This window comes from Chiroxiphia lanceolata, chromosome 2 (assembly GCF_009829145.1).
Source record: "Chiroxiphia lanceolata isolate bChiLan1 chromosome 2, bChiLan1.pri, whole genome shotgun sequence".
In the NCBI taxonomy this organism is placed as follows: Eukaryota; Metazoa; Chordata; class Aves; order Passeriformes; family Pipridae; genus Chiroxiphia; species Chiroxiphia lanceolata.
The window spans coordinates 64180631-64207930 of record NC_045638.1 but is presented as its reverse complement, the minus strand read 5'-3'; the positions used below and the strand labels follow the sequence as shown (position 1 = coordinate 64207930).

Below are 27300 nucleotides of genomic sequence, written 5' to 3'. Positions count from 1 at the left end.
GGCTCTACAACTATGACAGATTTGACAAATTTGTTTTAATGTACTCCAGTCAGAGCTGTCACTATCTCAAACTTTTATGCTCCATGTTGGCTGCCAGAAAGGACTGTCATGGTTTAACCCAGTAGGTAGTTAAACATCACACTCATTCACTCTTCCCATCCCCAGTGGGATGTGGGAGTGAACAGGGAAGAAAAAAAGTAAGATTTGTGGGTTGACATGAAGACAGTTTAACAGACACAAAAGGAAGAGAAAATAATAATAATTATAATCCTAATGAATTAGAATATACATAACAAGTGATGCACAGTGTAACTGCTCACCACTCGCAGACCAAGGCCCAGTCAGTTCCCTCGGTCAGCAGCCCTCGGTCAGCTTTCCCCCTATACTTACGGGAGGATGATGCCCTGTGGTTTGGAATATCCCTTGGGACAATTGGGATCAGCTGTCCCAGTTGTGTCCCATTCCAACTCCTCCTGACCCCCAGCATCCTCACTGGTAGGGCTGGGTTAGAAGCTGAGAAGTCCTTGACAGTATAAACAATGCTTGGCAACAACTAAAACACCAGAGCATTCCTTTTCATACTTAAATGTTCTTTGAAATAACAGGTAAAAATCAGGTGTTGAAATAGCTCACTGCTAGGATTTATTCTCATATTCTTTGGTTTAATTAACAGTTTCAATTTAGTATTTTGGCACTGCAGGCTGAGGAAGAGAAAGAATTTAAATTAAGGGCTCTAACACTCGAGAGATTCATCTAACCTCCCAGCCAGACAATGTGCAACAGGAGAACAACATACTGTCTTTATTCTCCCTGCTTTTTTTGAACGATCCTCTAACTCAAGCTTTCACTTCCTTTCCTTCCCAAGTCATTCACAGAAACGTTTGACCTGAGAGAAAATTACTTTTTTCTGTTCAGTCAATAAGTCAGGGGAGGAAGTCAGTTATTACTGCTAGTAGAAGATAAAAATTATGTTATTAATTTAAGAATCAAACAACAGTGGGACACAGTAATTATTTTGAACGGAGAAAAAATACTGGAAAACACTTAAAAGTGGAATTATTCAGTTATAAAGCACTAAGTTCATCTCTAGTGCAATAGCATGAACAAAATATGATCACAGCTAAAATGTAGCAGCAATTACTCTTCTAGACTAAATTAAGCTTTTTCCATTTCTTCATGTTATTATCATATGGTGACATGGTTCAGTTAGGAACTAAAATATAAATTAAGAAAACAGAAGATAGAGTACTGAAGTGATCAGAAAGATATTCTATTCCTTCCTCTTTCCCATTCCCAAATCTACAGAAACTTACACACTTGTAAACCTTTAACAGCGTTCTCCAAGGAAATCTTTTCCATCTCAAAACCACAGAATAGAGAATCTTTTTGCCTAAGCGTCCAAGGTCATAATGAGCATCAATTGTGAGTTTCTGCAATAGTTATGATCAAGACTGAAAACTTGGTGGATTAACAAAACTCAACACCTCAAGCCTAAAAACAAGTTCAAGTTCCTGTTTCCTTATCAGTTTATTCCACAGTGACTCTCTCCATCCTAGACAATTCTTTGAAATAAAATTCTGAAATGTATGCAAGAAATATTTCCGACCAATTTCACAGTGAGAGATTTCATCAGCCACTAAGAAAAAAATTAATTACCAAAAATTGTTACTTATTATTTAATTACACAAAAATTGACTGAAAGCATTATATGCAAAATATTCAAGGATGATTTAATTATTAAGCAAACCCAAACCTGCTTAGTTCAAAATATTAGTATAGACAATGATGCATCCACTTCCTTCACTTCCTTAGATTTTCACAGTTGCAAAAAACCAAATCTGATATTATTTTGTATCAAAAAGTGCAGATAGCACTCAAGTGAAAAGCTGCAGTGGTATCTGGCAAGTACTTCCCAAAAGGCAGAACTCTGAGCTGTTTCTTACACTAGCTGAACTGCCATTCTCAAATCTATCAATATCTACATGTGTGCTACACTGATGTCTGTGTATTAAACCTTACATTTGAATTTAAAAACACAACTTTGAATAAGTTTTTAAAACCAAGAATCATGACTATGCTCATTATACATTCTGTTTTCAATGAAAAGCAGCTTGATGAATCATATTTTTACATAAGGATCCTCAGCATTCCTTAGCAGCTCATTACTTCAACACTAAGTATGCCTCGTTCAGAAATCACTACTCTGCACAATCAGAACCAGATCCTTGAAAATCACCCACCTTCTCTTCAGCTCCTTCACTGATGTTGTCCCCCCTCACACTCCCCTCCAAATAATGGAAAATTTCACACTTGCCAGTACTTTCAACTGTAAACAAGAAGGTGTTTCAAGAAGTTGAAAAGTGTAATGCTTCATTAATATTACAATTCAAAAAAGTCATTTAGAATTCACCTCTACTTTTTATATACAACTGTCTTAGATGCAGGATCACAATTACGGAAGTAAAAAAAGTATGTACTTGGAAGCTGCAAGTAAACTTAACTGCCCTGATGCCTTCTAAAGTCTCCCACACTCCCAGTGTACAGTGATCCTAACAGTAATTATGGCAACATCAACCAAAAGAAGTAAGTGTAAATGTGCTTCCACACGTGGTAATTTCTATTTCTATCATTCTAACACACAACACCACAGAACAAGGTGATCTAACTATTGAAAAATGTATTTTACCCACTCAGCATACTGCCACCAACATCAGAGCTAAGTGATTCCATATCCTCATTAAATAGGAGATCAATATTATTAATACCCTTGGTAAGGGTACTGGATAGCTTACAGTTTTAACCCATGCTTTAATGCTGTATTTAAACATTGAGATCACAACATATTGTATTTTGCAACATTAGAAGAATATAACAGACTGAAACTTCAGCAGATTGAAAAAAAACAAGTTAACATGAGTCTCTAACAACTCCCTAACAGAAGAGTGATAGCATACACGCACTGTTATCTAGCAGTAAAAGCTGCGATGCAAAAATGTCAAACTTTTCCAGGTAACACACAGAGATGTGCCCAAGATAACCTCACTAACTCTGAACTTCGATAAGATAAGCTTCCAGCATGCAGTACAGCTGTAATACAGCAGATGGTAGAAACAGCCCCTGCAGTCAGAAATTGCTGGACAAGAGCTCTTGCATGCTTTGCTCCTTGAGAAGATTTGCTACTCCATGATTCAAAACGGGCCAACAGTCCACAGCAATTTGACATACAAAAGTCACAACAATGAGAAGGGTTTCCTTTGTTCAACTAACAAAATTCAGTTTGTTTGTTTTTCCTCAGATACAAGCTGTGAACACTGTTTCTCACTCACATTTTCCCAAGAAAATGCTGGCAGCCACCCTAAAGTGTTAAATTGAACACAAATATTCTAAGTCTGGGGCTGTGCCAAAGGCACAGCTGCCACACCACTGAGAGTATCTTGAAGCTGCCTGAACACACATGGCTTTTTCTCCTCTGGCTTTCTTCAACAGCTCTTTTTCAGATATGACACAGCACTATAAACTCCTAGACATTCCTGGAGCACTATGAGACAAATAACACAAAAGAAAAAGGCGGCCTTGACCACAGTCCCCAGAGAGCATTTCCTGACAAAGAAGTGAGTTCAGCGTTCTGTTCTCCAATTCACAGGAAGTCTTTGCTTGCTGTCAGTTAACGCCATCACTCCCATTTTCAAAACCTATGCTACATTTCCCAAAGCGAAGGACTCAAAATGATATCAACACAAGAATGCCCATTGTGCTTCAGTTACTTACCAATGTTACAAAGATTATTTAAACCAGTAACTTTCTTCTTCTTTAAATGTGCAAAGAAGCTCTAAGGTTGTACATCAGTCCTAGAGCTGTCCAGTCTTCCTAAATTCTGACACCTTGTGACTATGCATTACATTAAGTACATAAAAAGTGATTAGAAACATTCACATACCACTCATCTTCCAGAAAGTCTTTCCTTTTGCCTGTCAGCTCTGCTAGACTTACTCTTACTGGAATTCTACTTCTAATTCTTTTGCTCTAAAGAAGTAGAAAATGCACTGCTCCTGAAAATATGAACAATATGCACAGCTTGGAGAATCAGTCTTAAATTTATGTTAATTATATTGTTATTACAATCACAAAATAAGCAAACTCTAAAAAAATAACCAGTATATAGGATATTTAATATCCAGCATTTCTAAGTGTAACTATAGCTAAGTAAAACTTCAGGACAGCTTCATACTTCTACATACTCCTACATGTATTATTTACATGAAACCGTATTTTATTCAGCAGTAAGACATGAAATATGCACATAGAGAAACCTACTGAATAGCACTCTGTTATCAGTATGAATGATAAGAGTACCTCACTCCAAAATCACCAGTTACCCTCCCACCAGCTTGCTGCTCAAGGACTCAGGGTCTGGGGAGTGTGAGCACACAGAAATTGTAGAGAGAAAAAAAATCTGTCTCAAGAGTCTCATGACATGGTTTCAGAATGCAAAATCTTTGCAAAGGGCTTTCTCCTGAGAGCTGGTTCATCTATATGCAACATCTACTCAAAATGCCTCAAATTTCCACCGTCTAGAAGGCATAGGCTTTCTGACTAGTAATTTAAATTACCAGGAACACATAAGTTTAAAACAACCTACCTTTTCTCAAATTGTAAGAGATACTGACTACCAAAAAATACAGACTTCTTAAATACATTGCTGTTTTTATGAATTCACTCTTCCATTGGGAAGTTCATTTGGGTTTACTGGAAAAGGCAAATAATAATCAAGCATGCTGCTATTCTATCCTTCCTTCAAATCCTTACCAAAATCACGTTTTACAAGCCTCACTTACGCTACACTGAGAAACAAAATTTCTGTGAGGGAAGAGGTAAATCAGCCCAAAACAGTCAATCATAATTATGTAATAAGCTCCACTCAATCATCTTGTTTAAGTGTTGATATCAATTATTTTAACAACAGACAAACTGATAGAAAATACCGTGAAACTCAGCAGACATCAAAGATAATGTGCCCTGTTCAATACGAGTTCATCAAAGAGCACTGACACAAAAAGAGATGGAAGGAAACTACTGTGTCACTGAGTCAAACCCATTAAGTGACACTTGTCGTAATAAAGTATTTGCATCCCAAAAGGACAGCAAAGCCTAAGAATTACATGGCTAAGTAAATAAGTTCTGAAACAAGACTCAATCACATTCAAAATTCCAAGGACTCCAAAAAGGAGACTAGCTATGGAAAACCTACACACTCCCACAGAAATCATTGATTGGAAAGAATCAGACACACTATACCAAGACAAGTAAGGCCACTGAAAAGGTGGGTGTTAAAAAAGGTCTGTAACAATGTAAAGGACTTTCAGCTTTTGATGTGTTGCAAGTAGAGTAAGCTTTTTCCTCTCTTTTCTTTTATTCAGTAAAGATTTCACAGTAGCAACAACTTCACTCTAAACTGCAACAATTCTATAAATCAAGGACAGCTTACACTACTGCTTCAGCTTCCCAGCAGAGAAACCAGCAAGTGAAGTCTGTGTTCCCAAAGATGATGCATAAATCGATTTGAGATCTCACATAAGATGCTGGAAGGAGAGTCTCGCCCAGCAACTAATGAAAACTGGGAGGGTGAGTTGCAGTAAGGCAGTGCAAATCACAGCTGAGACTGAGCTCATTGGAGACTGTCACACTTGGTTTGTCTTTTCCCTCTGTCCTGATTTCAACAGTCCGGTTCATTTCTCTCCAAATTCTCACTCCCTCTTCCCTCATCTCCAAGCAAGGGCAAAAATCCTTTCTTCAGCAGAACAGTGTGAAGACACTTACCTAACAACATAAAAATAAGAACATAAATGGTGCTTTTACTTATGCAGTCTAGGTCTATGCAACCCTTTTTTCAAGGGTGACCAGAAGCAGATTATTCAGGTAAAAAATGTAAAACACCACAAATATCTAGAAGTAAGTGCCTGGAATAATTCCTAGCCTTCAGCCATTTTACAGCTGATAGTCCAGCTCCACTGTAGAGTTCAGTATTCAGTGTACATATCCCTGTCTGACTTCGCCTAATTACAATTTTAACCCACTTCTATTTTTTCTGCTCCACAATATCATGGGGCAATTAAGTTCCACAATTTAATTACACATTGCTTGACAAGCTACTTTAATTTTCATTGGGTAGCAAGTTTAATTTGCTATGTAGCCTAATTTTTGTCCCAAGAAGAACAGCTACTGTTGCTTTCTATTCATCATTTCTGTGTGATCTACAGATTCTATAGACCTCTATCACCTCTCACCTTATTGTTCTCTTTTTCACACTAAATATCTTCATCTTCCCAGCACAGAGATCTTCCACACCTCTTATCCACTTTTTCACTGTCTATGAAACCTTTGCTGTGCTGGGGTGATTACATTAACGCACACTGTTAATGATTTGGACACACCACTGATACACATAATCACCTAACAATTATTTAATTCTTTGTGAACAATTCCCAACAGCTGTCTGACCACTGCCCTTCTCTGAGTAAGTAACATGAGCAAATTTAGAGCTCAACACTGTGTGGATAGGTCTGCATTATTTTCCCCTGCATGAGCATCATTTGGCATTCACCAGAACTGAACCACATTTCTATGTGAAAGCACTGGACACAGTGCCGGCTTTGTAAGAGTTTGCTGAAATTACCCAATCGGTTCAGATTTTACCAATCCCCATAGATCAACAAACCGGTGTGGTGTCACAACACTGTCATTCCTTAAGAATTTTTTTTTAATACAATGAACTCCTAAATCCCAGCAGAAATCTACCACTAACGTTGTTCCAAAATGAAGCAATCATTTATCTATCTAGTTTCTCATCTTTAACCAACCGTAGTAATCCATAGGATAACCATTTAACCTTGGCAAATCAGCTCTGGTTGAGGTCCCCGGTCAACAATTTTACCCACTTTTAAACCAGTCTGCTCCTAACTTCAGTTAAGTGCTTTCCAATTCTACAGTTGCAGCGTTCAGTGAGCAATAATCATGCAGGATTTGGTGAGTAAAAGTTCTACTTTCATTATATGTACTGCCTGTAAATTACACGAACTTCACTAAGTTTTCTCTTCTGCAAACTGAGGTGTTTCAAACATGTCAGTCCCCTACTTGCTTCCATCTCCTTATTTCAGCTATCCTTCTTTGCATCTTTTCAATTACAATTAATTACAGCCCTCGACTTGTTTCTTGTAAAAGTTGTGACAATTCCATCTAGTAACAGCTGTTTTTCAAACACGTAGCATCTTCTTCGAAAAGAAGAAAAAAGAAGTAGGATCTTTATTAGTTTCTTGGGGTTGTTTCCCTTAACAGAATGTAAAATGCTGGACCTTTTCTGCTCCTCCAGAGTGAAAATGACAAATAATTCAGGTTCTTACTACCCATTATTTGTGATCCAGGAGGAATGTAAACAGATCAGACCAGCCAGTAAGGGATACACCTGAACAAACAAAAAATGCAATGATGTGGCATTTTGTTTTGTGCTGGCATTTTGAGATTTCATGGTACCAACCAAACTTAACAAAATAATGTGCATCACAAAAAAAAGTGTCAAGAATCTCAAACCCACCATGTTACGCCTACATCTAAGGAAAATCTTGTATCCTGCCTTGCAGGGACCAATTTCAGCTGAGATTTTCAAAGTCATTTCAACAGAACATGAGGGAAAAGCAGATCCATCTTGCAGGATCCTGGAACTGACTACTTTGCCAAATGCCTGCCGTACGCTTAGGAAGAGGTGTTAGATTCACCCCTGTGAGCACTTCCCTGTGTTTCCAGGCATACACCTACTTTTGCTTTAAAGCTTGGATCATACCAGATGATTACTCCTACGGGAGAACATATTTGAACAGACCAATCTTAAATCTAATGTTACCCAGTACACAGCACATTACTTTTTGAAAATATCAAAAACTCAGTTTAAAAGTTTGCCGTACATCAACTATGTATTTTTCACTTACAAAGTACAGAAAACCACATTGACATTGATAGAAGGGTTTTCTTGTGGATTATTAAGCAGTATTCTTTTGTTTCCAAACAACCAGTACAATTCCATTTCCTCTTCATCTCTGGAAATAACTTTTCACAGTCACAATGTTGTTTACATAATCTTCAAAATATGGAAAATTTTACAAGACTATATATTTTTGCCACAGTTACTAATTTTTATGGCACCATATACTGCAATAAAAAAATCTGTACTGCTTGACAAGGAACTTGCATGTACATTTAGTTGTACTAAGAAATTCTTTAGTTACACAGTTTGCACATCTTGCTTTCCCACAGAGAGCAATCACCAGATCCGAGATCTGTGGAACCACAGGCTAAACCTGCTGTAGGACATGGCATATTGTTTATTTTTGACAATATACTGTCATTTCTATGTAATAAATTCCCAAGTTATGCAAAGATCTGGGAACAACAAAGAGGTCTTGGCTTGTCATGTTCTTTTGTGAAAGGCCACCCAGGAGACATCCAAAAAAAACCTAACAAAAAACTCTGTTGCAAGCCAGCAAGAAGTGCTTTTTCAACTCATTGTTTACATAAGAGGATGCATTCTGCAGTCTTTCTGAACGTCATTTCTAGCAATAAAACTGCATTCACTAACTTATGTTCCATTAAGGTCTATATTTTAATGGGATCACTGGAAAATTCATTCCAGAATTCATGAATGTAACTATAACAATACAAAAAGGTAATTCTGCCCCTTAGCCTTCCTCCTCATAAGTGTTTGATAATTAAATCAAAAGTTAATACAGAACTTCTGTTCCAGGAGTGAATATCTTTTCCATTGACATGCAATATAAACACACCTTACCTCTCCCCTAAAGTTGGAGTCAATATCTCATTCCAAGGTACAGTGTAGTAGTGCATAATTAAAAGAACTAGCATCAAAAAATGCACATTTTTAAAGAGAGCTGCAAGGTCACATCTTCAGAAAAACTACAATTCTGCACACAAACTACAGGGGTCTTTTACAGATTTTCAAGAAACATCCCAAAAAAGAAAAAAAAGGCTCTCAGCTTTAGCTACCACTATTACATTTACTAGGTAGGGCTACTTCACCTTTCAGAAGCTGACAAAAATGTAATTGATACACTGAAGCCAAACATTATAAAATTGTCTGTGAATTTGTAACAGGTGACTCTTACAATACCTAGTTGGGGGAGAAAAGTAAATATATAGTTACTATTCTATAGTAACTACACGATGTTACTGGTTTACTTGAAAAACACCTTTATTTTTACTTCAGAATCATAAAATGTAAACACTAGTCGCAGAAATCGATATAAACAAGTGTCTACATTAACTCTTCTTACCTTGAAAGATTTAAGGAAGTAAAGTAAAATCCATAAGTACAGGCAGTATCTTACAAGCTACCAGATTTGCAACTAAGCAAGAACGTTTTATTTACCTAAAGTGCCATGCAGGGCTTCTGCAGCTTAAGTGGAGACAGATTTTAATATATAAACTCAGTTTTGGTTTTGTACTAGAAAACATATCATCCTGACATCAGGTGACAGCACCAGTAACAACTAATTTGGTACAAAACACGATTTAACCACCAGGGTAGTCAAGCATAGTCAGAAACACACTACATTAAATATCACCGAAGGCTTACTCATACAGGTGTTAAATAACTTTAAGATCTAATAATACGAGAAAAGTCACAAACATAAGAGCGACAGCAAAACAGTTGGAAGCACGCATGTCTAGGTTACTATATTTTTAAAGAGCACAAACATTTAACTAAACTAGATTTTTGAATCATTATTTATTTTCCACTCCACCTCACATTCCTCAGAAGTACATGCATTAATTCACCCCTCTTGCATACTACTCTTCCCAGCGCAAGAAGGTCAAGGCATAATTCCAGTGGACCTGATAATCAGCCCATTACTCACCCGATCACCATGCAGCCTCTGGCTCACACTGTACTACTCCAAGAATAACAAGTCTTTATGGCCATTCAGGAGTATAAGCCCCCAAGGAGGGAGGGTGAACACTGCAGAGTAACAGATTGTTTCAGAGGCACCTCACATTTGTACTGCCAAAACCTCAAAACCCTTTACCAATGGCACTCATTCAACTGAAAAGAGAGTAAAACAACTAAGAGCTGAAAACTGTGCAATAAAATTTTGAAGAGGCAATAGAAAGAAAGAAAACTATGAAAATAAAAACCACTTCTATGGAAAACTTCTGCCTTTTCAGAGAGGAGTAAGTACAGAAGAGGAGAGGGGTTAGCTTCAAGTTAACAGTCAAAAATTCCCATTAAATAAGATAATATTATGAAAAGTAGCAGAAATAACTGATTCTTGCAATTCAGTGATAGCCAGGAATCACGGGATTGTGCACTCTGGAACCACTTACAACAGTATTTTTGAAAGTTGATACACTTATCCAAGAAGCAAACTTAAAGACATTGTCAGTATTATCACAAAGTAGCACTGCAAAAGTTGGGATAAAAAACACAGCCACACCAGCTGGTTAAAGGAGGTGATTATCCCACTGTATTCAGCGTTGGTGTGGCCTCATCTGGAGTAATGTGTACACCACTGGAAAACTATGTGAAAGTCCTTGAATACGTCCAGAGGAGGGCAACAAAGCTGCTGCCACGTGCTTTGAGGAGCAGCTGAAGATTTTGGGTTTGTCTAGTTTGGAGAAAAGGAGGCTGAGGCATGACCTCATTGCTCTCTACAGCTTCCTGAGAAGAGGAAGTGGACAGGCAGGTGATGATCTCCTCTTCCTAATATTCAGTGATAGGACAGACAGGGATGGTTCAAAGTTGTGTCAGGGAAGGTTCAAACTGGATATTAGGAAGCATTTCTTTAACAAGAGCGTGATCAAACACTGGAATAGGTTTCTTAGAGAGATGGTCGGTGCCCCGAGCCTTTAAATGTTTAAGAGGTATTTGGACAATGCCCTTAATAACGTAAAGATTTAGTCAGCCCTAAAGCAGTCAAGCAATTGGACTAAATGATTGCTGTAGATCCCTTCCACATGAACTATCCTTCTTTTATTCTAACTCACATAACATCTGCTTTAATTTTTTACATCTTAGCCATACATGAAATCACAATCCAGAAGACCCACAAACAGCAAAACAGTAACATCCTCAGAATACCACTGGTAATAACCTTGCTTTGTGAGAGCAGTTTTTCTTAATTACATCCAAAGTCTGTCACTCTGTGCTTTGGTGCAGTTAGCATTAACTTTTGTTTTGGTCAAAGACTTCCAAGGAGGTAAAGAAAAAAGTCAAAATGACAACTAAGAAGCAAGTTACTTTAATCAGTAAACAAACATGTAAAAAACCAACAAAACAAAACACATTCCTACAGTGCAAAATCCCCTCTAGGCTAGCAGATAAGAGTTTGCAGTAGGTATCTAAAAAGTGCAACTCGTCAAAACGCTGTTCCGAAATGGATCTTGTGTGCCCAACGATTAGGGCTGAGTAGAAAACACAACTACCCGAGTTCAAGCCTCACGTATGCCTCATTTACCCTACATTAGTTTCACCTTTTTCATCTTCCCCTCCTTGCTGAAGAGGCGTACAGTGTAATGAACAACAGCACTGTGGTCAAGCGCCGGGCTTCCGGCAGAGCAGGCCCGGGGCAGGCAGGAGCGGGCAGGCCGCCGCCGACCCCGGGAAGGGTCTGGGCTGGCCCCTGCTCGGGCTGTCGGCCCTGCCCGCAGGGCGGCCGGGAGGGCCCGGGAGCTGCTCCCAGAGCGAGCCCTCGCCGGGCCCCGAGCGCGCCGGGGGCAACACAGACCCCTCCCCGCAGCCGCCTCCAGGGGCTCCGAGCCGGAGCCTCAAACACAAGGGCCCCCCGGGCCACCGCTCGCAGTCACCCCGAGGGCGCGCTCGGCGGCGCGGCCCAGCCCGGCCGCACTTACCAGCCCGCCTCGGAGAGCGCCGCCCGCGCCCTGTCGGCCATGGCGCCGCCCGCCGCCGCTCACCGCAGCGCTGGGGCCGGCGGCGCCGCAGGGCCCCCCGGCTCTCGCTCGGAGCAGGAGGGACGCGGGGCCTGCTCGCTCCTTCGGGCCGCTTCGGGCGCTCGGGCCGGGCCAGGCCGGGAAGGGAGGGAGGGAGGGAAGGAGGGACACGCGCGGAGGGGAGGAAGGAGGAAGGGGCGGGGGCGGCGCAGACAGAGACGAACAAAGCCCGCGACCGGCGGCGGGCGCTGTGCTGCCTGCCGGGAAGCTGCTGCCGCCGTGGCGGAGAAGGGCAGCAGTGAGGGCAGCGAGGCAGGGGCGGGGCCGGCCCCGCGGCCTCAGGCCCGGGCGGGGGTGGTGGCGGCAGTGGGAAGGGTTTATTTTAGGCGCTTTTCTTCTATAAATAATACTGTTAATAGTAGCGTCATGTTGAAAAGGACTTTTCCCCATGCCCTGCAGACGGGTGTTGCGGGTTAGGAGCGGTTTTTAGCCTTCAGAAAGGTGAGGAGCGGCTGGCGGAGCTGGGGTTGTTCAGCTTGGAGAAGAGGAGGCCCGGGGGAGACCTTGTAGCTCCCCACAACTCCCTGGAGAGAGGCTGTAGCGGGATGGGCATCAGTCTCTTCTCCCAAGTGACAGGACAAGAAGAAATGGCCTCAAGTTGTGCCAGAGAAGGTTGAGATTGGATACGAGGAAAAATTTCTTTTCAGAAAGGATGAAGCACTGGAACAGGCTGCCAAGGGAAGTGGTGGAATCACTGTCGCTGGAATCATTCAAAAATTCCACCTCGTGTAGATGTGGTGTTTAGGGACATGCTTTAGTGCTGGACTTGTCAGTGCTAAGGTAATGGTTGGACTCAATCTTGGTGGTCTTTTCCAACCTTAATGATTCTATGTGAAAGCCTGTGCTTATGGGGTTTGTCTATTAAAGATGGAGTTTTCTTCATGGGTCATTCTCACCCTTGAGATGTTTCAATTTTCATGCAGCATCTTCAAGTCAAAGCTTGCAGGTTGGTAGGATGAGGGGTTTTTGTATCCATCTGAAAACCTCGCTTTGCTATACTGAGTACAAGGCACTCAGGATTTTTACATACAACACTCTGGGCTGCTCATTCCTGGTATTCCCTTTTGTATCTATATACTCTGGGACAAAGATTTTGTCACCAGTGCATATGGTATCCTGTATGGCTGCTATTTTAATGACACATATATCTTGAAGTTGATAGTTATAAAAAGCTTGACAAAGAAGAAGGAAACAAAACCCATATTATTCAGGCTCAACTGAACAATGTCTAACATTACACATACCCCTGAAGCTTTCCTGATCAGGAGCCTTAACAGAAAGGTGTACTCTAGCCCTAAAATAAAAAAAAAAATAAAAAATTCAACTTAAAATAGAAGACTGAGATACATGATCTCTGCTAGCAAAATGTCAAAACAATATTGCAATCAGGGAAGTTTTAATTGACATGGTGGTCATTAAAAAATAAATTAGCAGAGGGAGCGTTATTAATTGGGGAAAGTGCAACGCTGCATTTTGATGTCAGTTCATAGAGAGCAATCACCAGAACCACCTACTCAGAGTTTGGTAAAGTGAGCCAACCTGACCTTCTATATAATTTATGGAGTGAGTAACCATACCATGTGTTTGGATTTTCAGAGGTTGTGCAGTCCCAAATCATGACAAGGCTGTGGGTGAATATGAGCTTCCAAAGGAATAATATCTAGGACAACTAGCTAACGTAAGAGCCTTGAAATAGATCTACTTATGTCTGTACCGAGGAAACTCCCAAATGAGTCACGAGGCATACCCTGAAGTTAAGCAGAAGAGTCCCACTGAAATATTAGTGGCCAAGTCACACCCTTTTTCCACACTTAACAGTAGTGGATACTGACATGGGAAAGCACTAGCAGGTAGGTGAGAGTGTGGTTCCAGTTCAGACACTTATGCAAAAGAAATGGGAGTAAAAGCAGCTTGCATTTGTAGTCTGACCTGTCTGCACAATAGATTATCAAGGAAAGGTTGTAAACATTACTGTAACTCAAAATGGGGTGCCCAGAGAGCCAATTAGCAACGGATGGAGTATGACCTAGGAGAAGATGATGAGAATTACAGACTTTATACATTACCTCATGTTAGTTTAAGACATGGAGGCCTTTGCTTACTTAAATCTTCATTGAAATCACCAGGCAATTATACCAGCAATTTATACCAGCAAATGGCTAGCTGTTGTACCTCACAGGACAGACTACCATCTATAAAAAAACATAGGTGCTGTCCTTAGAGGTCTGCAGCCATCTGTTCTAACAAATTTATTATATGCAAGCTGAGATGTGTGTATATATATATATACACACACATGTACTTCCTTTTGTACATGAGAGGTCCCCATTAGTGTTTCTCTGCCCACGGAGGGCACTACCTGATCTTGGCTGTTTCTAGCAGCTGTCAGCTGTGCTGCAGGAAGGTGAACAATTAGGTCCACGGTAAAACAGAAAGTGATACAATGCCTGCCAGGCAGTCAGAGAACCACAAATAGGAGGGATAAGACCCTCTGTACCAACTATTCACAATAAAACACTCTTAGAGCATATTCTCTGTATCAATCACCTTTAGAATAAATGACGTTGCTGAAGCTAAAGAGCATCAGAGTACCTGGGGCTATACAGGAACCAGCCTAAACTCCCACACACTTGTAAGGGGCTCAGTGCCTCTTTAGCTTTCTCTGACAAATATTACTCAAGATGAGTCAGTGCATCACTGTTCACAAAATTCACACGGACTCCCTCTGTCCAAATTGCCTAAAATGCAGTTCTTCTGGACTACTGCCCATGTGACGTGGGACAACTTAATCTATGATAAAGAGGTTATTTCACAATGCTCTGTAATTGTAAGTACCTGAAAGGTTTGGTCTACTTAAGCACCCCTCTTAGGGCACTGGTGAGACAGAGAACAGATAGAACTAGCACACAGGTCAAGACAGCAAAAGCCAGTTTTTGAAGCAGCCTTACAGGCTTACAACCTGTGGATTGATTCATCCTTGTTGCCTTTATCTCTTGCCCATTCCAGGCCCAATCCTCTTGGTTCAGCAGTGAGCTCAAAACCAGGGAGCTGAAACTGTTGACCGCACCTGCCAGTAAAGGGCAAGAGCAGAAAGCTGCAATGCTCATTGTGAGTTATGGCATCATTCACCCCAACCTGATGTGCTGAAACCAACAACAGTGGGATGGAGACCCTGCACACCAGATTCAACGGGAGGTCCCCACAACGCCAGAAATGCTGTTTTGGTCTCAATTTTTATTTTCGTCTTTCTCCATTACATTATCTGAAGGTAAGAGGTTGTTTTATTGAATGCAAAAGCAGGTGATCCTTAGCCTGGATCTGTAGCTGAAAGTAACTGGGCACCGAAGGTAAAGAACCTTCCCTTCTGGTCACTGTATTTCTAGGAGTGGGCTGGGGTTTCAATAAAAGTGGCTCTCTCAGCGTCCCATGATGGGCTGGGTCCTAAACTGATTTGACTGCAGTCAGAAGGATTGCCTTTACTACATGTATTGTTGTATTTCAGCCAAAATATTGTGAATGTTTTATCTGAAGGGGGAGGACAGCAGTCAGCACTCAGTCTTTCTTCTCATCCTTCTTCTGTCATGAACTTCCCTAAATTGTAGACAAAGAGCAAAGACAGCTGGTTACTACAAGCATTTCACACTGATGGTTGCTCGTGGCAGGGACTAGACCTGGCCTGTTGGGTCTCATGGCAATCAAGTGTCTGTTATCTGTTATGGCAGCTGGAGAAGGAATTGGCTTTTCATACAGTAAAGAGAAGAAGGGAAAATTACAGAAGTAATGGGTTTTTTTCATTGGGGGAGAAGGAAAGAGGCTTGAAAAGGAGCAACATGAAGGAAAGAGACAAACAGTAGGCACATTTTCAAGCCTGGAAATTGTAAAGGGCTATGAAGTCTCTGACGTAATACCACCACCTATAGGCCACAGATTGTAGTTAAGGTGGTGTTGCAAGGACAGATAATTTCTGCTAAGGCCAAGGCTAACATTTTTGTCAGGCTGCTCTAACTGATGCGTCTGGAACCCTCCAGTTTGACCACACTCCCCACTTTCTCCTGCAAATCACTAAGAGTATGACAGACCACCATGATCTTAAAGGTGTACACTGGCATCATGTTAGTCAAAAAACCAGCATCAGTGCACTCACTGAGACACAGCGGTTGTCAGGATGGGGACATTCATATATGGCACGATGATACTGTTGTCAGGTCTGTGCAAGGCTGCTTATCAAAATGTCAGCAGTTCAGACCTGAAAGTGCAGATGAACACTGTGATGATCACAAGGGTACGATGGATCACTAAGTACTGCAGAATGTAATCTCATATAATTATGGTGCTTCTGTCTTCCCTCATGGGCCAGCAGAAGGGCTTGTGTTTGTCAGCGATTCTGGCACAACTCAAACTACTGGTCCTCTGGACACTGAATTGGTAAACAGCCAGGGAGCAGAGGATCAAACAGCATATGGCTTTGCAGACTTTACCGGGCTGCAGTAAACATTCCAGCCCTGAACAGCTGTCTCTTGCCTCTAACAAGATTACTTTTAAGAGACTGATACCTTCTGGACTGGATGGAAATCTGGAAATAAGCATGCTGCTGTCAGGGCTCTGAGTGCAAGAGGCTCTGCAGCCTCTTCCCCCTGCCTTGGGGTTTGGCTGCCCATGCTCCATTGCAGCTCTGATACTGTGCAGCTGTAGCCTTGGATCAGGCTGCTGGGGACAGAACTGTGTGAGAGGGAGCTATGGGAAGCCTCTTGGGGGCCTCCTGTTCTTTGCTTGGGAGCTGCATTGAACTCAGGCCTCTATCCTTGAGACTTGCCTTAGGTATACCTGTGCCTGTCCATGTGATCCTGAACCACTGATTTGACTTGCTGGCTTGACCTTGCACCTGCTTCATCACTGCAGACATGTCTTGTAGTCTTGAATGCTGGCTGACACTGCTCTCTAGCATGGTACCTGCTCAGATACTGTGGCATTGTGCCCACCTAGTGAGATCATTGCCCTACCTGCCTTGCTATTGCCCTCAGCTCCTGGTTTCCTTCCCTTGTGGGACCACCCATGCTTGCTGCTTTCCGAGAGCTCCTATCCCTGAGCTATGAATATGGTATGTTACACGCAGAAGTTAGTGTCCCTTTGGCAGTCACTCGGTGTCTGAAACCGATACACATGATGCAACTAAACAAAACTCAGTAACAGTGGAGACTCTACTGAAGGCCAGCTGCCAGGCATACAGTCACTCAGTGACTTGCTGTCACAAGACAGCAGCACTGCCCTCAGATAGAAGGAGACCAGGTGGGGAATGCCTGGTCCTCTCTGCAGACTTCTTCTCTCATGCTTCCCCTGACTTTCAAGTTGAATTTGTCGTAACTTGTCTCGGTGAAATAAAGGTCGATACTAATGAACACTGCTGGGCAGAACTGCTCATGAAGGACTGCATGTTGAAATTGTGCTATATATATGGGCAGACGAGTGAGGGAAAGCACTTTTAGGGCCTTCACATATGTGCTAAAGACCTTGTGGAGTAAGTGTCACACAAGAAGACGCCTCACACAGTGTCAACTTTCAGCGTGATGTAAAATACCTACAGGGATTTTACATGGATGGAATACGTTATGGTTGCCTATCCAGCCACGTGGACATCCCTGTTAAAACTAGACCAAATTCTCTAGAGTAGGACAGCAACAGCCAAAACAATAAGGTGATGGAAGCCTGTAGATTGACTTGTCAGAACCATACAGGCGTAAATACCATCATCCTGCATAGTACACAAACAGAATATGACCTTAACTATAAACATAGATTAGCTTGGGGAGCACAGCTGTGAAGCAAAACAGTGACTACCTATTACACAGCAATATACGTGGCTCTGTAGTAGCTCTGTATATTGGGTTTGCTATTATTACTATTAAAAGCCATAAAGTTTTCATATTTTTAGTCCTCAATACCAGAAGACATCATCTCTGTTGAACAGTTTGAGGCATAAATGATCTGGCAATCTGTGTCAGCACCTGACTTAATTGCAAGGTGAGAGAAAATGACTGAATAAATAATTACTGTTTCCTCATGGAAATCTGACAAGATTACTTTTGGATTATAAAAGATTCGCTGTGTGGTTTTCCTCAACTGTTGTTGTATGTTTGTGCTTGAGGAAAAGTGAGTTATTGGAAATCTATGCCAGACTCCAGATAAGCAGTTGACTTTCTATCCATGATTTAATACACACTAAACAGGCAAGAATGCTTCTGTGCTATTTCCTGGCAGTGAAAAATTCAGATGTGGCAGCTTTTGCCTACAACTGCTCTTTCCCTGTAGTCTGCAGACCCAAAGCAGTGCAGTTTGGAAAAATAATTAAATTTCTTAACTTTCAGGAAGCATCAAAATCAACACTTCTAACAGTCAAGTGCAATAACTGGGCATGCTGTTTGCTGACCTTCACTTATGAATGATTCCTGTCTCTTCTGAGTCTGCTTTTATTTATGTATCTCTTCTGTCTCTGTTGATTTTAGTTATTATTCTGTTCTCTGTGCTTCTTCTTTCCTGCCTGTTAGCAAAATACAAGAAACCAAAAGAATGTGAAAGAATCATCTGATCTTCATAGTAGGTTTTTAATTTTTCAAGAGAGAATTGGGCCCCATTTTCTGAGTAACTGTAGAATTATGAAGGGAATTACTTAAAGCAGCCTTAGATATTGCAAGTTATTGAAAGCAACATATTCTTTTTCCAAGTATATTTCAGCTAGCTTCTAGGTTAAATTCTGCTGTTCTCAAATGTAAAGAATGAAAAGAAACAGAAATGCTAGAGCCCTGAGCAACTTCTCATTATTTGCAAGTATACACTTGGAACTTCCTTGGCTTGGATATTTATCCTGACTGCCTAAGACAGTTCAAATGGAGTCCACACAGCAACAGGGCATAAAAGCAAAAGGAAGAGCTTCAGAGACTGAAAAAGGTGCATAACCCCGCATTTGCAAGTGAGCTCCTGTTGCAACAGTTGTTTAAAAGTTTTAATTCCTTTATTTCAGTATGAAATCATAAGTTCATTTTTTCCACAGCCTGCAAAAATCCTGATTCGGCACAGAAGCAAATATATGTGCTAATGCAGCAACTATTCTATACAGAATCCAACAGTTGACAGTCTGGGGGACACAAATGCACTCTAGAAAGCACAGTGCTGTTTGGCAAATTAGTGAACCACTGAGAATTGGCACTCACCATGAAAAATGACCAAAAACAGGAAAAAGAGAGGAATGAGAGAGCTAAAGAAAAAGTTCTGGAGGAAGACCAAAGAAAATTGAGAGAATAAAGAAAAGTTGGCAATAACTGGGCCACGGCATAGTGCAGCAATTTGGGATATCTGTGTCAACTGGAATTCAGACCACTAAAATAAGATGTGACAAATGAAAATAATCTCTTAAGCAAACCAAAGTAGACACAACATAAAAACATACAGAGAGGTCATTAAGGACTCCCTTTTTTCTTCTCATGCAAATAGCTTTTTGGTTTGGAGGGTAAATACAGATTTTATAAGTTTATCTTTTTCCCTCATCTGGCCACAAATTCAGAAATAAACAGTACTTTGTTCCACCCTCTATAAAATTCACCGAGGCATTTCTTTGATTATGTTTACATATGCTTATGCTTGTGGGGCTACTGTGTGAATTGGGCACCTGGCTGAAAAAAGGGAAGTTGGAAAGAAGAAGTGCTGAGGTTTTTACTTTAAAGTGGATCTCTTTTCTGGTCTGATTCACATTGCAGTCCACACTGCTTATGTTGACATAGGGGTAGAAATTAATTAAGTCAGTACTGATGCTGGCGACAGTATATCATCAGATCATTACCTCTCTGGAAAAAAACAAACCCATTACTTGGGGAGCAGTGTAGCTGCAAATTAAAGGTGTGAGGAAAACACATAACTGAGGGGCATATGAAAGGCAAATGTGAGAGGGACAGGAAATGTGTGTTTGGGAAAAACATTTGAAAAACAACAGAGGGATAGGAAGAAGAGGTATAATATATGATATCAACACTTGGACCGACTCACTGACCATTTCTATAGAGCCTAATAAAAACTTCCAAATTTTGTTGGGTTTGTCTTATTTTCAGATTTTCTGCAATTACTGCTGTAAGTTGCAGGTTTATTTTAACAGAACACAAGCATAGGCTAACACTTACTGCTAAAAATGGAACAGTTCTTTCCCATCAAAGCACAAGAAGCAAAGCAGCAGAGCAGAATCAACTAACAGTTATTTACTAGCAGTTTTTTATCTATTTCAGTGCTCACAACCACGCTCACTTAGCCCGATAAATAGGGTGGCCTGCTGTTAACAAATATTGCCTGAAGCAAAACACTAAACAATCTAAAAGAACCTTTTATACCTATTTTACATATTTACTTCCAAACATTTCCTAACAGCTCCAGTTAATGCATTAAGGTGCCCAGTCCTTACTGGCTGCACAAATCAGTCTTTCATGCTGACGCCAGCAGTATTACCATGGTTACATGATTAGAGTGGCTTAACCTGGCAGGTGGCTTAGCAAAATGCCCAGTGCCAAAACAATCCGAGCACACAATCTATAACTTTCTATCAAACAAAATAGGGTATTGCATGCTCTGTTGTCCAGATCATGGTAGGGTGGGTTATTTTTTTGTTTGGTGGTGATTTTTTTCCTGAGTAACAATGTTGTTCTCAAAATTTTACCACTTATCAACAAAAAAATTGCTAAAAATTATTTTCTGAAGAAAAAAAAAAACAACAAAACCAGTTTACTCACATTTTTGTAGATCTAAGACTCTCAGTAAAGTCAACAACCAAGGAAAAAAAATCAAGTATTCCATAAACCGCAAAATTCCAATCTGAGGTTTATGTTTATAACTGCATTTAAGGTTGGACTCTAAATCTGGAAAGATCCCATGCCAGCTGGAGGCTGGCCTGCTTTTGCTTATTTGAGAGGATTCTTTGGGAAATGCAAAGCTCTGTATTATTATTTTTTAATTGATGGTTTCAAAACTGAGATCCTGAAGTTTTGCTGATAGATTCAGCTGTAAACAGTTGTGGTTGGCAATATCAGAACTGCTCCATCATGGTATGAGAATATTTGGCTGCCAGGTATCCAGACCAAGTTATTCACATACAAATGGCAAAGTGTTCCATAGGACTGAAAGTGAAGTGCCTTCATGAGAGGAGAAAGTATCATAGGAATACAGAATGTGAAAACATAATGAACAGATCGGACTTTGGCAAACAAGGTACTGCTAGCATTTTCTTAGATGGAAGCTACCAGACTTTGCAAATCACAAACTAATACAAAGCCTTAATACCTCAGTTGGTATTATTTTAGCTTTAATTATAAAGATATTATAAGTGTTATATATGCTACATGCAAAAACCTTCCTTTGCTTCCTCTTGTTGAGTAGGGTACAATGCTAAAAGAGCAAAGAGGCAGTTTTCATTCTTAACACTTTCACACTCCTTGCCAAAATCCATTTTCTGATCTGAATATAAGACCACATAGTAGCTTAAATATAAATACCTAAGGTGTAAGAACGCCTTAGAGTGTGTAGAAGTTTATAGCTGTTTTGTAGTTTCATTCATACTATTGCCCTATATATTTTCTGTCTCACCTCTGAAAAAACTGATGTGTTGTTTTTCACAGCTTGTGTGCTATCTCCCCTTTCTCATGCTGATTTCACTGCTGCATTGATGAAGCTCCAGTCCTCTGGTCTTTATACTGTAGCATTCAAGTTTATAGACTCTGAAGCCTGCCTTAGAAGTGACTCAAGTAATTTTTCACATTGGAGGAAAAAGCTGAAAAGCCTTCAATATTTAAATAGAAACATAAGTTTCAAGTGCAGTATAAAGGCTTCAGATCCCTTAACTTAATTCATCAATTAACATATCTGCAACAGCTGGGGTTTGATCCATATTTTCAGAGAACAGTAATGTTGCTGATACAGCATTTCCAGTTCAGTCACAGGAATACTGAAGTGCTTTTCAGAAGATAATTTAAAAAGTACCCAGTTGACAGGATGTTTCTTCAGGGAACCATTGATCGCATTCTCAAATTGCAACAGAACCAGAGATGGTCTTCATTTTAATTTCAATATCAGGAATGCCTTAAGTGACGATCACAGCTAACCCATTTTAATGACAACCCTGAACATTTAGAAGCTCTTATCTATTCAATATACTTCTGTGCAGAGCAACAAGAACAGATGGATGCTTCCTTAACACCTGCTGCTGTGGGAGTCTTCTGAAACACTTGCAAGTAAGAAATTATTACTGCTATAAAATGTCTCTCCGTTTTATTTGTTTAGAGGATTTCTATAGAACATATATGCAATTTATTTTAGGCTTTCAAGTTAGGTTGTGCTTTTGGAAAGCTGAGGAAGGATCACTTACTGAAGGAAAGCTTATATCTATGCCTCATAAAAAAAAGGTTTTAGGGTATTAAATTGAAGATTTACTGCAACCTGTTGTGTAAGGAAGCTAAGGGATGCACATGGTATGCTACTCCAGAAGCGGCCGAATAGCTCCAGGGCAAAGAGCCCAGTCCTGCAAAGCAGGAGGAGTCCCAGTGAGGAAGATAGGGCTTTTTAGAGGAACTCATGGAAAATTGAAACCTAATGCTTTTCTGACTAGGAACATCACAGAAAGATGAAGTGCAGAGATTTTAGTTCATAATTGTCCTAAGAGCTTTCCATGGGTGATCTAAATGTTTCTCTACTTCCACGGATAGCCAAAAGGCGAGAGTCAAATTATTTCCTAGATTTGGAACACTGTTCTCTTCTGAAGTTATATGCATAATGTTTTCTTGGATTTTATTTGTTTGGTAGACTTTCAAACACAGTAGATTCAAGAAATATAATGTAAATTCAAAGGACCCAAATGTTATTAGAGACTCTAATCCACCTAGATTATTTGAGTTTCATTTTCATTATGCTTAGTGGTCAGAAATTGCCTTTAAAAAAATGAGTTAATTGCAATATGAGATACAACCCAAGCTGAAATATCAAAAGAAGACAGTCTAATTTTTCTTATATATATATATAAGAAAAACAAACAAACAAACAAACAAAACCCAAGCAAACCATATTTTCTTCCTGCCATCTTTTGGCACAGATGTTATAATAATTAATGCAGGTTATTAGAAATTTGAAAAATTGAGAGGATGGCAGCATCTGAGGTAGAAGTGAGGTGTTTATTCCAGTCCAGGCAGCCATTGGTGACTAACTTTGTAGCATATCACTCTGGTTCTGCTTTATACATCCACAGATTTAAAAACTGAAGTAACTACTCTGACAATTTACTCTGAGCTTTCACAATACTTTACCCAGTAATCCCTGACCTATAATTTCTGACTGGGCTGGAGAACGTATCTTAGAAAGACACACAATCATAATTTAATGGCTTCACATAGTGATAAATTCCTTAATTATTATTAAAAGAAGGTAAGTTGTTTTGACTGTAAATTGCCATCATGCTAAAATGATGCATATTATTTTAGCTTGAATTGATATGTTTGTCTTCTAACTACAGAACTTTATATGTTACCTTATATTGATTTCACAGTTCTCTGATCTAAGTCTCACCCCAGTGTACAAACTGACAGACTATGGTCAAATAACCACTGGCTTTCCTGTTGGCAAAATTTAATAAATGAAAGTCATTAATTGCTTCTGACTTTTAGGTGTGGTTTCCAAACCTTAACAAATTAAAAAAAATTCCAAAGAAAGCTGCAAGTATTTTTAAAGACCAGACAGAAGAAAATAATGTTGCTCCTTGTTCATCTCTGCAATAATGCCACATATAAGCCTACGAATACATCTTTGTTAATTTATCTAAGGATCACAGCAATTACTTCAGACACTTTAAATATTAGGCTATCCTACCAATTTACATGCATCTAGGATAGATCTTGTAATTTGTTTTGGCTCTTCTGTCTCCTGAACACAAAGATAAGTTTGCTATATGTCTAGAACTTGATTTTCAAGAGCAGAACACTTTAGGATGTTTGATATACAAGTTTAGATAAAATGTTTATTTACTCTGAGTGATTAAAACCTGAAGTACATGACTTTTGAGGAGAAGCTTACAAGAACTGAGTTTGTTTAGCCTGGAGAAGACTGGGGGAATTGCTGTCTACAAATACCTCTTGAGGGGTCTTGGGAAGATGAAGCTGGACTCTCCTTGAAGATGCAGAGTGAAAGCAGGAGATGGAGTGACCACAAACTGCTACAAAGGAAATTCTGGTAAAATATTAAGAGAAAATAAAATTACTCCTACTGAGGGTAAGTAGCCACAAGTATCTCTACCCTGAGGAACCTCCACCTTTAGAAATACTCAAAGCTTGACTGGACAACCTGAGTAACCTGACAGACCTACTCTGAATGGTGGATCAGACCAGATCCCTTACAGAGAAAGGTTTCTTCCAGTCTAAATGACTTTGACTCTATGATTAATTAATTAGTTCTGCTGGCCTAATTCAGTGGTATATGGATGCTGTAATTTAGGCTCAAAGTACAGATCTTTTTCCACAGATCTTACCTGATACTTAACAGGAACAGGGATTTTTATGAGGGTCCTGACTCATGCAAACAAAAGTCTACTCAGCAGACAAGAGCTGAATGTCCACCTCTTCCATCCATGATGCTTCTCTTGAACATCCCTGTCTCTCCTGCATAAACTAAACTACTTCACTTAACACCACAACCTGTTATGATAAACTAGGATAAATTCCAGTTCTACACAATAGACAAGTTTTAGTTCCTCATACTAGACCACATCATAATTTCCAGTAGCTCCTGCATAAAACACTGACTTCTTCCCAAGGCACGTGGAGGGCAGATGATTGAGAGGTAATGGAACCCTGGGCAAAACCAATTTCTGAATCAGGAGCCTTCTTTTTTACTTTCATTACATCTAAAAATTGGTCCAAAGAGTCACGTTCTTGATGAAGCTACATTCTGTGCCAAAGGTAAATGTTATTGAGCTTGCTTATCAGACAGGATAAGCAATGCAAGGTATATAATACTGTTAACAACTTTGTTTGTACCTGTTGTGTTCACACGAATCATTATATTATCTTTACTTAACAGTCTCTTACACCCAGCTAAACTAATTCAGTGAAAGACACGTATATAGGAATTAGGCCTTTGATATGATCAGTAAATTAAATTAACTTGACTCCAGGAAGAAAAAGATAAGAAAATGCCTGTCCTTTTGAAAAAGGTCACAAACAAAGAATGAGAACAGTGCACATTTAAAAATTCCAGAATTTAAAGAAATAATGGCCAGAGGGATAAGGGGCCTTTTCTGTAAGTTTCTCTTTCTGACAGAATCTTTTTACTTGACGCTTTTCTGTATTCCAGATTAAGGTCACTTTCTACTTATATGTTCTGACTTGATATACCTGAAGTGCAGCACTTTTATTGCAGAAACCACACATACTCTATTGCAGCAAAAAGTGAGAAATAAACATGTTAGTGGATTAAAATACAGCTACAATGGCCAGTGTGTTGTAAATATATACATCTTCCTTTCTGTTTTCCTGTACAGTTTGAGGTTCATGTCATCAAAGTCATGTGCCTGTATTGACATGAGAAGTCAATACTTACAACATTGGGGAAAACAGAAGGTGAAACCATGAATGAATGTGCTCTGTTGGCTGCTCAGCTAAGACTGTTTATATGAAGAAGTGGCTTGCACAGGGGTGAGAGACTGGGAAGCAGTTGTTTTCTGAAATATAGCTTTTGGCTTAAAGAATATGTGTCCTGCTAATTACTCCAAGATCAAGTATAGTTGAGGAGATGTACAACTAATCTCAGAACTTTTTATTCCTTCTCTTTCTAAAAGCAAATGTTTTAGCATAGTTTTCAAAAAATTCAGTCTACATCATCATCTGCTCACACAGCCAGGAAATTTTAAGTGGTGTGAATATGTCATAGAGAGGGTACAGCTAAGTCAAAGTTAGGCAACTCAACTGGAAAAATAAACAAACATCTTTTGCAGTGGAGGAAATATCCACTAGCTTTAATGACTGTATGCAGTGACTGCGGTGAGGTTTGTCAAGTTGATTTCTTTGAAATAAATTGGCTTCAAACACAAAACAAACAAAAATACCTTTCTTCCAGTTTTTGAGTGGATGCTTGAGTCACCTGGTGGCATCTAGCTTGAGCAAAATAAGACATAAACTTACTTAAGCTCTATCTTTTCAAATGTTTCTGTAGACTCTGTCAGGTGTTTCAGATTGCAAGTTTGTTTTTCTTTAACTGTATAGAATGATTTGCTTTTCAGTCTTGGCAGGTGACACAGTGATGACACCCAAACAGCATTAGCAGGAACCTTCTTTTGCTATGACAGTTCACCCACACTTTATAACGTCTTGTTCAATGACTCACTCGCTCTGTTGCTACATAATTTCTTCCTTTCTCCTGTGAGCAGAGAACAGCAGTAACTTCATCTTTGGCTATTCATCTCAGAGCTCTTTGCAAGTCCATTCATACTCATCTGGTTCATCTCTATTTTCTTAAGTGAAAATCAAGATTTTTGTCCATACAATGTATAATAGTGTGTGGGCTTGCCTTTCAACTATTTGTCTGATTACAAATATATTTGCAAGTAGTTATATCAAAGATTCTGCAGCCATAACAAGATTTGTAACTTGCAGTACTGCTGAAGGTGTGGAATGTGTATGTGTGTATACTTGTCCCTGACTTCTCACACAATATTTTAATGTAAAACTTTGAGAGTTATTTATATACCTACTCAAAGTTCTAGAGTAATTACTGTAGAGTAAATAATAAAAAAAAGTGATGCAAAAAATATAAATCTTGCTTTATGTTTGGGGGCTGTACTAAACATAATTTGCCAGAAAGCTGCATCTTGTGTTTGCAGAGTGTTTATCAGACTTCACTATTTATAACAGATGGAACTAGGGCATTCTAAATGTTTCTATTAAACAGTAAATGGCACTGCAACATAAACACAATATTGCGGAAGTTTGGTCTTGGAAATTAAATTCTACAACCTGGCAGATAGCTTACAAATTTAAAATCGTCTTATCTTCTCTTTTGTAGAATATAACTATAGCAGATATACATTGCCACATGCTCAGGAAGGTAACATTATTGCTGCATACTCTGAAAAACAGGAAGGGGAGGATAATACTGATAATTCTGCAAGGGCCATTGCATGGATTTCATGAGGCACTATCACTTATGAAAAGAAATGAATGGTCAAGCAACAAAGACAATCTCTCCTAGCAGGTAAAGAAAGTTCAGCCTTCATCTGGCATT

At 39.7% G+C, this 27300-nt stretch overlaps 1 protein-coding gene and 1 long non-coding RNA gene across 3 annotated transcripts in view; one reads left to right on the top strand and one right to left on the bottom strand.

Annotated features, from left to right (window-relative positions):
• Positions 1 to 11987, bottom strand: part of TDRD3 (tudor domain containing 3) — a 98403-nt gene extending 86416 nt beyond the window's left edge. For both annotated transcript variants that reach the window (XR_004355676.1, XM_032680969.1), the window contains exon 1: positions 11914 to 11987. Coding sequence is in view for 1 of the 2 variants with exons in the window: in XM_032680969.1 (XP_032536860.1) it covers positions 11914 to 11954 (41 nt within the window). In the remaining variant the exon portion in view is untranslated. The remainder of the gene's footprint in view (positions 1 to 11913) is intronic.
• A 3031-nt stretch (positions 11988 to 15018) lies between these two features.
• LOC116783419 lies at positions 15019 to 25765 on the top strand. The gene is made up of 3 exons (XR_004355677.1): positions 15019 to 15280; positions 22205 to 22271; positions 25562 to 25765. It is a non-coding gene; the product is annotated as an uncharacterized LOC116783419 (long non-coding RNA).
• The last annotated feature ends 1535 nt before the right edge of the window (positions 25766 to 27300 follow it).